At 52.9% G+C, this 12,806-nt stretch overlaps 1 protein-coding gene across 1 annotated transcript; it reads left to right on the top strand.

The window, feature by feature from the left end:
- The first annotated feature begins 8,537 nt into the window (after positions 1–8,537).
- LOC116212163 lies at positions 8,538–10,955 on the top strand. The gene is made up of 4 exons (XM_031546734.1): positions 8,538–8,882; positions 9,498–10,115; positions 10,209–10,526; positions 10,698–10,955. The coding sequence occupies exons 1-4, from the start codon at positions 8,538–8,540 to the stop codon at positions 10,953–10,955; spliced, it is 1,539 nt and encodes a 512-aa protein (XP_031402594.1).
- Positions 10,956–12,806: the final 1,851 nt, after the last annotated feature.

Genomic DNA, 12,806 nt, shown 5'->3' with positions numbered 1-12,806 from the left:
GGTTACTAGTCATCACCCAGCAATCGGAGGCGAACATGCGGGCATGTAGGCATGAATGACAAAAGAAAGCAGGGTCCGCTGAGAACGAGAGGGCGATCGAAAGAGTAAGCAGACGACAAGTCCCGAAGCAACAGGAGCTGGCACTGCGGTACTATTCATCACCGAATCACTGAAGCACCGAAAAATGCCCAATATGGGACTCTAAAAATCCCTCTCAGTGCCAAAGTGACCAACGACGCGTCCGGGCGCGTTCCGGAGGCATCCTGCTTGAGCCGGGACACTCCCGATCTCTCACAGACGCCTTTTCTGACGGGGCTCCCGGGGCCCGATCCACTGATGAGCAAACGGCACCCGGAAACGGGCCTACAGGCACCCAAGGACCACCGGGGTCATGGAACAAGCTTCATATGACCTTTCGGAACTCTACAGGGTTTCCCGAGGAACGTTTCAGTGGTCACAAACGCCTCCCGGCGAATCTTCGGGGCACATTCATGGAGAATAGAGATCACAACGATCCCCGAACACCTCGAGACACTCGGGAAACACTGAGAAAGCCCCGGTCCCGAGTCCCTAGGTCTTCCCCGGCTAACGGGCTTCGGTTAGGGACGGCGAGCCAACCATCCCGCGCAGGACAAAAAGCTCACCGAGACAAGCACTACAATGCACAAAGGAGCAATCGGAGAACGGGGATGGTTAACTCCTCTCTGAATGCCCAAACAGGGCAAAACCGACTCTCGAGGCGCCGAGTCACCCGAACATTCGTTCACATGACATATGGCAATATTAGGCTCATTCAAATCCTCTTCGTGCAAGTATTCCAAATCCATTAATTAATCGAACATCGGATATCGGACGCGCGTTCAATCAAGTCTCAAGCTTTTTCTGGCTTTTCTCTTAGTCGAATGGGACCCACAGCTCAGCCAAGCCAAGCTACCAAGCCGCGGCTCAAACCCAAGATCTAGGCTCAACCCCAAGCCACGGCTCAATCCCTCAAGCCGCGGCTCGGCCACAATTAGCCGCGGCTAATCCCTCAATCCGGTGGCTCCAAGTTCCCCCCACCACAAATTCAAATTCTTCTTACACTTCTTACACATCCATCACTTCCTATCATCCATCCATCACCCTCATCACTTCTCCTCTTGCTTCCCCCACACTCTAAGTGACATCTTCCCCTCCCTAATCTCCATCAAAATTTCGGCAGCCCCCTATTAGCCTCAAAACCGCGATTAACTTCACTTAACCGAACCATTAAAGCCTCTTATAAGTTCCCATTCTTCATTAGACTTAATCACTTCTTCATTCTCATTCTCTCTCAAGCCAACTTCTCTCTAAGAAGCTCTCAACTTCCAGCCCTTTGCTTCACTTCCGTCTAGCCCTTGCCAAGGCCGGAGACGGCCAAAATCATCGGAAAACCGCCCGGTATTCCGGTAACCACCCGACCCGACTTAAACCAAAAATCACCAAACTCCCTAGCCTACATATTTTCCACCCCCTAAGTCCATTTCCGGGCTTAGATTTTCCATTTGAAGCCTCCAACATCACATTCTAGCCGTGAGGAGAATCGAGTCCCGTGAGTCACCCACGCGCGTCCGAGCCCTAACGACGTGCCTTTCCTCCCCACGACTTTGCCGAGTCGTGCCATCACGTTTAAAGGGTTCCTCACAACCCTCACCCTCCCCCGTGAAGAGGTGGTCACGATCCGAGGGCCGATCCACCGTGCACAACCACCGTTTCATCGTTTTTTCCTTACCGGGCTCTTTGTGTTTTTACCGAACTTTCTCTCACTGTTTCGGGTTTGTCTAGGGCTTGGCACGTTTGGGACTACCCACGAACGTCTAGATCCGTCCCTTAGGAGTTCAACGAGCCCGATCTTGCACCGTGTCGTGGCCGGAGCTAGCGTGCCGACCCCATTCTTCCCGAGTTGCTGCGGCTGCCACCTCTCGGGTCTCGTCACCCGTAGTCTCTAGCCGAGTCTCACGACTCTCAAGGCCGCTTCCCTGACTCTTTTCCTAGTACACCGAGGCTAGGTAACATCTCTTTACAACTTAGAGAAGCTAGGATCTTCGATTTTTGCTTGTATGAAACATTTATATTCTTTAAAGAGTCGGAATGCATGGAAGTTTACATTTTTCTTTCGGATTCGTGCTTCCCATGCATTTCCATGCAACGTACGTGCGTTATATTCATTTATATGTCCGTGCCGTGCCCGTATGACACATGAGTTCGTGTGCCACGATAGGAAGTGGCTCGGATCCGGAAGGGAGAGGCTCCCTTGGCCACGGTTGAGCCACGGGACTCACGGCTTAGTCTCAAGGGAGAGACCCGTGAGCTCCCTCGGCTTGCCCGGGACTAGGGCGGTCTCTCTTTTCCCGAATCGAGTTGATTCCTATGTCTCTTTACTGTTAATCGCATGTAACGCGTTAGCATGACGGGAAAAGATCCGAATCGGAGCCGAAGAAATCCTCCCGACCCGTGTGGATCACGGAAGCTCACGGCCATCCTTGATGGAATGTGGCCGAGAGCTTCCTTGGACCACACAAGTCCGGGAGGCTTTCTCCCACTTCGAGACGGGCCGATTCCCGTGTTTTATCCATTTCGTTATTATTTGAGTCGACGTCGTCTTGTTATTTCCGTTTAAATGCCTCGTTCGCGCATGTTTGTACGACTTTTATGTGATTATGACCATGGCTAAGTCGTGATTAGACGAAGGGAATGGTTCGGAATCTAGGAGGGAGAGCTCTTGAAGAGTTCGGCCATACCAAGGAACCCACGGCCATCTCCTTGCAATAGGGGCCGTGAGGCTCCTTGATATGCCCGAAGCATTTGGGCCTTCCTTTCCTTGAGGCCGTGCGATTTCCATGTATTGTTCCTAAGTTTATCATAGAATGAACTAATATTGTTTGTTGATTTCGTGAATATGATGTTTTGAATGTCTCACGTGTTTATTTGTGTGAATCGTGGTTGTGTTGATGCCGATCTAGTGAAATATGCGTTGTTCTCACGTACATGGTGTTTGATGCATACAAAGGGCGGTTAGGAACGACGTGAAAGACCCACCGAAACTCGAACCGGGTCAAGGAGTATTCGGCCGATCACCCTTGAGAGGTGGCCGAATCATCCGTGACCTCTTTGGAGTCTCGGTTGGTCTCTCCGTCTTTCCGAGGTCGATCCTTGGAATTGCTCGTAATTACATTTCCTTTAAATCGTTGTCTACGCGTTTATTACTTGTTAGACATGTTAGATCCGGATATCACCCGTCAAAACTTTAACCGCGACATGAAATAATAAATATCGAAGAATCTCACAAACGGGATAAACGGGACGTATCATTCGGCTAATTAAATCACTTGGACTAAATAATTGGATGAATCGACTATTAATTCGTAAACGCATCGATGGTTCACGGAACTGCGAGGATGCCCCTTTTCCTTAAAAAGCTCACAATTTCAAAGCACCGAGACGTGTAACACGAATAGAATCGAAGTCTAGCGAGTACTCGCGTGCCACGACTCGAGTTCGGGCCCAATTTGAGGCGGCTCGAGTCGAGACACGCGAGTCCTCCTTAGACTTCTTCGTGTCACACGATCTTCAATTGGCACACGAACATCACACGTTTTATTATCCAAGGGTATAATCGTCATTCCGAGATTCACCAATATCCTAGGCGTTAGGGAGTTGGAAACACCTCGATCTATGAACGAGAAAGGGTAACCCGTTCGGGTGCGAGTTTCATTCGCACGACCCACTCCGTTCACTTTCGATGTTTCGATCTTCCTATCGTAGACTCGGTGGTGAACATTTTATTTCAGTTACAAAACGTGAAGAACCGGATTAATCGTACATTCGACTTAATCAAACGCTAGATAATGGATAGGTGGAATATTAGATTCCAATATAGAGTCGAAATACGAGTTTGGCTAATTCGGTGAAACCGCAGTGTCACCTCACTGAATAAGAGTCTTAAAACAAATTCATACGTGTAATTGGCTTAGAACCCTATTCTAATCCACCATCTATGTTTGCCTAGGCTAGACATATTGTGTGTTAATCAACCCGGGTCAATAACCGATTAAATCACGTACACTCGACTTAATACACCACTTGTCCGTATTCACCGGTATTTGTTAGTTGTTGTCTGTATTTCATCAGTTTTATCAGTTTTCTTCTGTTTTACTCTTGCTTTTGCTGATTTGTCGCGGTTCGGGCCCGAGCCCATAGGTTACGTGTTACACGAGTTCAACGCCCCAAACCACCGAACACGAGGTCCAACGCCTCCTAATTCACCAACGCGTGCAACCCGAGTGCGGAATGGGATCTAGCCTCGATTCACTGTCACACTCCGAATATGGCTTATGTGGAAGGCAATTTGGAGTGGGTGCGTGAAACGGGTATAGATATCACCCGGGAGCTCGATCGGTCCAACGGTTACAGTGGGAATCAATCGGTTCACCTGTAAACCGTTGGATCGATCGGACCGGACCCCCGGCTCCTTGAGCCCGCGTTGCCTTAACTTATTTATCGGTTATTCAAAACACACGGTGAGCCGGAACGGAATACTAGCCCAACGTAAACTGATCGGAATCCATTTACTTATTCAGTTATACTTTGTAATTATTCGAGAGAACATTGTGAGAATTTTATTTGTATATTCACTCATTCACTTGTAAGGATCCCTGATCGGCGAGCGAGAGGTCCGAGTGTCGAATCGGTTAAGTTGATCTATCGCCACCAAGAGATGAGTAAGCTCGAATACTCGTGGTCTCGGTTCACGCAGGGAATCGACCATCACGGTTCGATAAACTATAACGATAAGATAGTGAACCGATTCCTCGACGCACAAGCCTCCTCATCTTTCAGATTCTTAGCCCAACTTAATCAATTCACCGACTTTACGGTGTCAAAACGGGCGAGTCAAGTGCAACCCTAGATCACGCGGTAAATAAACAAAACGGCAAGCCTAGCAAACTAGAGTACCGAAAGGGCTTGCGGGATGTAGGCCCGCACGTAATAGAACCCCCGAATTCGGAATTACCGGTTCCGTATGACCATTGCCTTAGTATTTAGGCGTACCTTGTACCCCTAGACCCAAGTAACTTGCCGGCCCTCGACCTTCGGGTCGTAAAATGGCAAGTGGCGACTCCTTCTCACGCGCGTCCATCGCGCGTCCCCGGGAAGGTGGATACTCCCAAGCCGCGTCGCATAGGCTTCGCGCATGCGTGCCCCGACGAGATTAAATTCGGGTGCGCACAGCTTGGCGACTCCACTGGGGACACTTAGAGGGTTCGGCCTCGATCCCGTTTGCTTACTTGCATATTTATTTACCGCTTTCTGTACATTTATTTTCAAGCACATTTATTTCTTGCATTTGCATCGCATCATTCTAGCGGATTCTTAGGTACCTTGTCCGAAATCCCACGGGCACCAAAATAGGAAGCTAGGTTAGTCAGAGGTTCCGAGTAAGGGAACGGATCGAGTCGGCTATGCCACCGAACCGGCCCCCAAAGATCCTCGCTCGATTTCAAGGAATTCACACCCTTGTATCGGGAGCCCCCATCCCTAGTTAGTGGTTCTCCCAGTAGCACCGAAAACCATGCATACACAGGGATCGTCATGCTGGACCCATCTTTGCCTCTATGCCGTCAACCGACCCAAAAAGTCGAGTCCTTGAGTCGGCCCGTAGTTTTTCTTTAGGACGGGCATTTTGTGTTTTTCTGTAAGAACGAGTGATGTATACTGTAAAGAACGTGATTATAGTTTATCTTTCCGCACCGCATGCATTATTTCCAAAAACAACTTAGGATATTACATTGGTTTGATTCTCAAGGCGTTAAGCCGACATCTCCTCCGTTTAGGTAAGGATGGACTGCCCGGCTCCCGGTCTCAGGCTCGAAGCAATCACACTGCCTATGCAAGATATCATGCGCATTTGGAGGACTCTCCAACCGGTGGATCGCGCCTTCATTCAGGGCATCATCGGAGATATGGTTATGTTCACCAAAACCCCGGTGGATTGGATCTTCTTGAGAACCGCCATCTAGTTTTGGGACCTCGAACATGCAGTATTCAACTTTCAGGGGACGGAGTTGGCGCCCACAATCGAAGAGTACACGACGCTCATCCAGAGGCCCACGCCCACGACCCAAGGCATCTTTGTGCCCAACCCGTTCGCAACCATTCGGAGTCAGCTCTCCAACCTCCTCGGCATACCCACCCAAGAAATCCACCAAGAGCTTCATCAAGGATGGGACCACGGCATTAGGATCGCATGGCTCTCCGATTGGACGCTCCTCCGCGCATTGACACCTTCGACGGCATCCTATCAGCGCGATGCATGTCACGGATTCCTGCTCTTGGTCTTCGGCACTCTCGTGTTCCCGTACTCGCCGAACCTCATTGACGGGGCTATAGCCCAAGTCATCCTCCAAGCGGTGGGAGGCCATAGTTACGTGGAGGCTTTGTTAGCCGAGACCGTTCGGTCTCTAGACTATATTAGAGAGGTTCGGCGCGGCAGGATGAGAGGATCCCTGCACCTACTGCAAATTTGGCTCCTCGCGCACATCCGCCCCTTTTGCTCATCACACCCTTTCTCCTACATCGCGGACGAGCGTTCGCTGATCGAGCGCCTAGTACCGGTCATCCCACCTCCCGAGCACAGCTTCTCGGAATGGAGGCACTTTTGGCGCAAGTTGACGCCCGCACGGTTCATATGGGTCGCTCGATAGAATCCCGGTGGCCCCATGATCACAGGATGTCCTGGAATCGTGGGAGTCCCTCTTCTTAGCTACTTGGGGAGCACGCTCATATTTCCCGGTCGAGTAATCAGATAACTCGGCGGCTTACAGGACATTCCCGCCGAGGCGGACTGCCTACCCTACCGCATCCAGTGGGCCGACTCCACATCCACGGCCCCCGCAAGATTCCTGCAGATTCGGGAGATCCACCGTCAACGGGACGCTAGCACCATACAGCGTCTTTACTTCCCCGAGCACCCCACCGACGAAGAGCGAGCACTCTCTGCCACATCAGCATACGTGGCCCGGTTCTATTCACAGGGATCGACATCGCCGCAACGGTCCCAAACCATCCCGACTCCCCGAGCTACACCTACCCCCGCTCCCGAGCCGAAAGCTCCACCCAAGCGGCTATGCGCGCAGAATTACGAGCCATCAGGGAGGAACGAGATAGACTCCGTTGCGAGCTTGTTGACTCTCGCACAGAGGTCGCGGACTACAGGGAGCTTTAGACGGAGTTGGCTCGAGTACGCGCTCGAGTCGCACATTTAGACAGGGAGATGGCTCATTTGAGCGCGAAGTTGGACCGAGTGCATGCAAGGGCGAGCGAGATCGCCCACCCGTAGGATTAGTGAACGCGCCCGTTTTTGCCCTCGCTGGGACCCACACCGCTCTCAAACGGCTACCAAGCACAAAGGGATGTCGGCTTTACGTTTATGTTCCTTTTATTTCATGCGTTGTATTTTGCAAAACTATGGAACTCGAATCAAATCAATGAAATGACATTAGCATTTCGAAAACTCATGCATCTCATACATCTTGTCCCTTTATTTATTCCGTACTTATCATCTCAAAATGTCGATGTTGCCTTTACACATTCTTGGAATCTAGGCAAATCGCAACTGGCGTCGCACCGATATCCGACTCGTCAACGTCTAAGGATGATGAAAGAGGACCGAGTTGATATCTCCGAGGAAGTCAACCCACCGGTTCCGACTCATTCCCAACCGCCCCCGGCACACGCTCCGCCGCCTCTGACTCCTACAGGCATACTCCCGGCGTATTCGGGTGCCCCTCCGACACATCTCCCGCCCCCGACGTCTTCAGGGGCGCCCCTTCCACCAGTCTCACTGACATCATCCGCCTCCGATGACCAAGCCCGCATCACGGCACTCGAGGGCACGGTCAACCAAATGGCCGCCAACATGGCAGAGCTGCTCGCCCTGCTTAGAGGACCGAACCGCGCATCCTCGAGCTCCACACCTCCGCCGGGACAAGGGCCGACAGTCGATCCGACCCCTTGGGTTCCGCCAACTCAAGCCCCGGAGAACATGGATGCGCCCGCGCCACCAACACTGCATACGTCCATGGCTCACCCCTTTACCAGTCCATTTCCACCACCGCTGGCCCCCACGGCCGTCCCTCTTCCACCTGCGGCGTTCCTCACTTCGGATCAGGTCCTATCCGCGTCGCCACCAGTTTCCATGCCGGCCCCGGCCGTGATCTATACCGTCCCTCCGCCGATGGTTTTTCCGACCTTAAGCGCACCTGCTCCGACTCACCCTCAAGTCGCGGATCTTCCCTCATATCCGCCTCCACAACCTCACATCAACTTCTCCTACCAAGCACCACCCCCTATAAACACCACCTTCCTCGAACCAGGCACGCCGATTCACGTGGCCTAGGTCGCTTCACCAACGCACTTTTTCCCCGAGGCCGACGACGAGCAGGAGCGTAGACTGAAGCGAATGGAAGAGACGATACGGGCCCTACAAGCAAGTGATACTCGACCGGATGTGCGCTACGATGACTGTAGTCTTTTCCCGAGCATGCGGCTGCCCCCCGAAATTTAAGATCTCGGAGTTCAAGACCTACGAAGGCACGACAGATCCGCGACACCACCTCCGCCATTACCGAGGGAAGATGCTACAGTATTGGGGGTACGAGGAGTTCGTCATCCACTCCTTCCAAGACAGCCTCTCGGGAACCGCTCTCGATTGGTTTATGTCACTAAAGGCCGAAGACATTCCAACGTGGGCAGACCTTTCCCGGAAGTTCATCGACCAATATCAGTATTGCGCCGAAGCACCTCCCACCCTCTTGGAATTAAGCACAAAGGAGATGGCGCGGGGCCAAATGTTCGAGGAATACGTTACTAAATGGCGTGCCCAAGCGGCGAAATACATCCCTCCGATCAGCAAAGCACAACAGATTCAGTTGTTTCATTCCACGCTGAGAGGGATATATTATTCGCACCTGTTGGCCCACACCTCTTCGTTCTCCGACCTCATCGAAGCCGGGAAAAAGCTTGACTTGGGGATCAAGCTCGGCAGGATGGAGGGCCCCACCGGTAAAGGAGAGGAATCCTCGAAGAAGGTCCCTGCCACGACATCGTCTTCCAGCGGAAGGAGAGGGAAGGAAGTTTCAGTGAACGCCGTCAATCCAGCACAACCGACGCCCCAGCAATACTCGGTGAATTTCACGACCTCACCAACTGCCGCTCCTGCCTACTTCCCCCTGCCTCCACAGCATCAACACCAATCGGTCTATTACTCGGCTCCACCGGGCCCATAGCCAATGGCCTCACAACCGTTCGACCACCACTATGCACCCGCGCCGACGTCGCCCAGGCCCCCGGTGTCGAGAGCTCCTCCACCGGCGCAGTAGAACCCTACCTCGCAAGGTCCACACCGACCTCGCAGGCAGTACACACCTCTGCCTGCTCCTCTTTCTCACATATATCGACAACTCCTTGCGGGTGATCAGATTCGACCGATATCCCCAGGCTCGAATTTTGACCCGTCCATTCAGGATCAATTTAAACGCTGCGAGTATCATCAAGGCGGGCCGGGGCACACTCTCGATAATTGTTGGAGGTTGCGAGACGAGATCCAAAAGAGGATCGACAGCAACAGGCTCACCTTCAATGCCGTCAAGCCCCCGAATGTGCAGGACAACCCCCTCCCGGACCATAGGCCGAGTTCGGGGCCTTCCATCAACATGATCTCCATATGCGCCTCGGGGAGGGACGAAGACGCACGAGACAACCCCCTTCCCTTCGTGATCGACTATACTCCCGAGGAACCCACGGTCGGATTAGCGGGACGCATGGCCTCACCAGCTCCATTCGTCGTAGATATCCCCGCGCGAGAACCGTACGCAGACAGCAAGGTCCCCTGGACCTATGAAGGAAGTGTCGGGAGTGTCGAGCAGCAGTTTAGTGTCATGGGTATGACACGTTCGGGGCGGGTGTACGAGAACCCGGCAGCCAAGGACAAAGGGAAGGCGCCCGCCACTGAAGTTAGGGCAGTGCCTGAAAGCTCGCCTTTCCCGTCCAAGAGGGTAACCAAAGAGGAAGCTGAAGCATTCATGAAGATCATAAAGGCGAGCGAGTACAAAGTGGTCGAGCAAATGGCCAAGTCCCCGGCCCACATCTCATTGCTTGCCCTCCTCCTCAACTCGGAACCTCACTGGTAGGCCCTCCTCCGGGTGCTGACCGCGGCACAGATCCCGAAGGAAATGCCCCCTGATAGGATAGAGGAGACCGTCGGTTCCATCTTCTCCAATACCATCTCGTTCTCGGACGACGAGCTCCCGTCCGAAGGCTGGTCACATTCGTGGGCATTGCATATTGTCTGCAAATGCAATAACTACATCATCGGCCGGGTCATGATCGATAACGGTTCCGCACTTAACATTTGCCCGGTAACCACCTTGAAGCAGATGAATGTGGACCTCAACCGAGTCCGCCTGAGCAAAACAGCGGTCCGAGCCTTCGACGGCTCACGGAGGGAGGTAAACGGAGAGATTGACCTCCTCATAGATGTTGGCCCGTGCTCGTTCAGCATCACGTTCCAAGTGCTCGACATCCCGAACGCGTTCAGCCTACTGCTCGGGAGGCCTTGGATCCACTCGACCGGCGCCGTCCCCTCTTCTCTACACCAAAGGCTGAAATTTATCGTAGAGGAGAAGCTCATCACGGTGAAAGGAGAGGAGGACTACGCCATCTACAAGGAGACGGCGGTGCCCTACATCAGCATCGGCGATGATGAAAACCTCCCATTCCATTCGTTCGAAACCATCTCCGTCATCCGGGACTACGGAGAGATTGGACCATCCCGCACCGACCGCATGATAGGGAAGGTGCTTTTGCGCAACAACTATGTTCCCGGCACCGGCCTCGGGGCACGCGGACTAAGGGATCAGCCGCCCAATCAAAATTGAGGAATACAAGCACAGGAGGGGACTCGGCTTTCGCCCCTCCTATCATGAAATCATCGAAGCCCGCAGGGGAAACCACCTCCACCGCCTCGCCGCACACTACGGGAGGCTCAACAGGGGCATTCCAGTCCCCCCATTATCTCGTTTCTTCCCCGGGCCTTCACACATCATTGGGGCCACCCTTGACGGCCCTTCCTCGGGCTTCGACGACACTCTTGCCGCTCCGTCAGCCGTGTACGCCGTCACCGAGGAGATTCCTTCAGGGGTTCACATCCGCTTGGCGCAGGAAAATGAGGAGCTTGACAACTGGACCTCAGTCCCACGCTACTCGGCTGTGATTGCCGATGTGTAAGGCTTATCTATGTATAAGATGTTCCCCGCGTGTCGGCATTGCCATGCGCCACACGACGGGAGAGAGGTTTCTATTATGGCTTCATGTTCACATTATCAATGAAATCTCTACATGCATCTTTTGAACTCCCATGTGTTTCATCTCCTTTTTCCTATTCTTTATTTCGCAGCACTCTAAATTTTCTAAGACGATTCTCTCGAATTTCCAGGCTCCACTCAAATCCAAATCCCCGACACTTCGAATCGAACCCATTCCAAGAGCACCTCGGTGAGCCCCAACCCGTATACTTTGGGGAAGGGCTTCCCGAGGACAGTCAAGTGCCCGAGATAGAAGAGAGTTTGCGTCGCCTCGAGGACCATCAAATCACCTCGGTCGAGCCGACAGAGGAGATCAACGTGGGCATCGAAGAAGAGCCTCGCACCTTGAAAATCGGGACAGCCCTCGACCCCGCGCAACGAGCCCGGATGATTGATTTCTTAAGGGAATACCAAGAGGTCTTCGCCTGGTCCTATGCTGATATGCCCGGCCTAGACCCCTCGATAGTCGAGCACTTCCTTCCACTCGACACTGAGAAATTCCCGCCCAAGCGCCAACGGTTACGGCGACAACAGGCTAGTCTTCTCCTCCGCATCGAAGAAGAGGTCGTCAAACAGATCAACGCGGGGTTCCTCGAAGTCTGCAACTATTCCGAGTGGGTGGCGAACATTGTGCCTGTGGAAAAGAAGGATGGAAGGGTCCGAGTCTGCGTCGACTACCGGGACCTCAACAAAGCTAGCCCTAAGGACAATTTCCCCCTGTTGCACATCGACATCCTAGTCGACAATACAGCGCGCCACGCCCAATTCTCTTTCATGGACGGCTTCTTCGGATACAATCAAATTCGGATGGCCGAAAAGGACAAACTCAAGACGACGTTCACTATGATGTGGGGAACTTTTTGCTACCTCGTTATGCCTTTCGGCCTCAAGAACGTAGGGGCCACTTATCAGAGGGCTATGGTTACCTTGTTCCACGACATGATGCATAAAGAGGTTGAGGTGTATGTCGACGATATGATCGCCAAGTCCAAAGAGGGAGAAGACCACCTTGTCAACCTGAAGCGCCTTTTCGATCGCTTAAAAGAATACAAGCTCCGGCTTAATCCAACAAAATGCACATTTGGTGCTCGATCAGGAAAGCTGCTAGGATTCGTGGTCAGCGAGCGCGGCATCGAAGTGGATCCGAACAAAGTCAAGGCGATCAAAGAGCTTCCCCCGCCGTCAACGGTTCGAGAGGTACGCGGCTTCTTGGGGCGGCTGAACTACCTTGCGCGCTTCATTGCAAACCTGATGGATAAGTGTCAACCGCTCTTTCGCTTGCTCCGCAAGAATGCAGCGATGGAGTGGGACCACCAGTGTCAGAAGGCCTTCGACACCATCAAGGCCTACCTAATTCAGCCGCCGATATTGGTACCACCCGCGCCGAATCGGCCCCTCATTCTATACCTCCCGGTGCGCCGGCAA

The sequence above is a fragment of the Punica granatum genome, chromosome 6 (assembly GCF_007655135.1).
Source record: "Punica granatum isolate Tunisia-2019 chromosome 6, ASM765513v2, whole genome shotgun sequence".
Lineage (NCBI taxonomy): Eukaryota > Viridiplantae > Streptophyta > Magnoliopsida > Myrtales > Lythraceae > Punica > Punica granatum.
This window is presented reverse-complemented; position numbering and strand designations above follow the sequence as displayed.

Coding starts and splice junctions, on each gene's coding strand:
- LOC116212163 (XM_031546734.1), top strand. CDS start 8,538: ATGACTGTAGTCTTTTCCCGAGCATGCGGCTGCCCCCCGAAATTTAAG. Junction 8,883..9,497: donor GCCAAATGTTCGAGGAATAC/GTTACTAAATGG, acceptor GCGGGTGATCAG/ATTCGACCGATATCCCCAGG. Junction 10,527..10,697: donor TCGACGGCTCACGGAGGGAG/GTAAACGGAGAG, acceptor TTTATCGTAGAG/GAGAAGCTCATCACGGTGAA.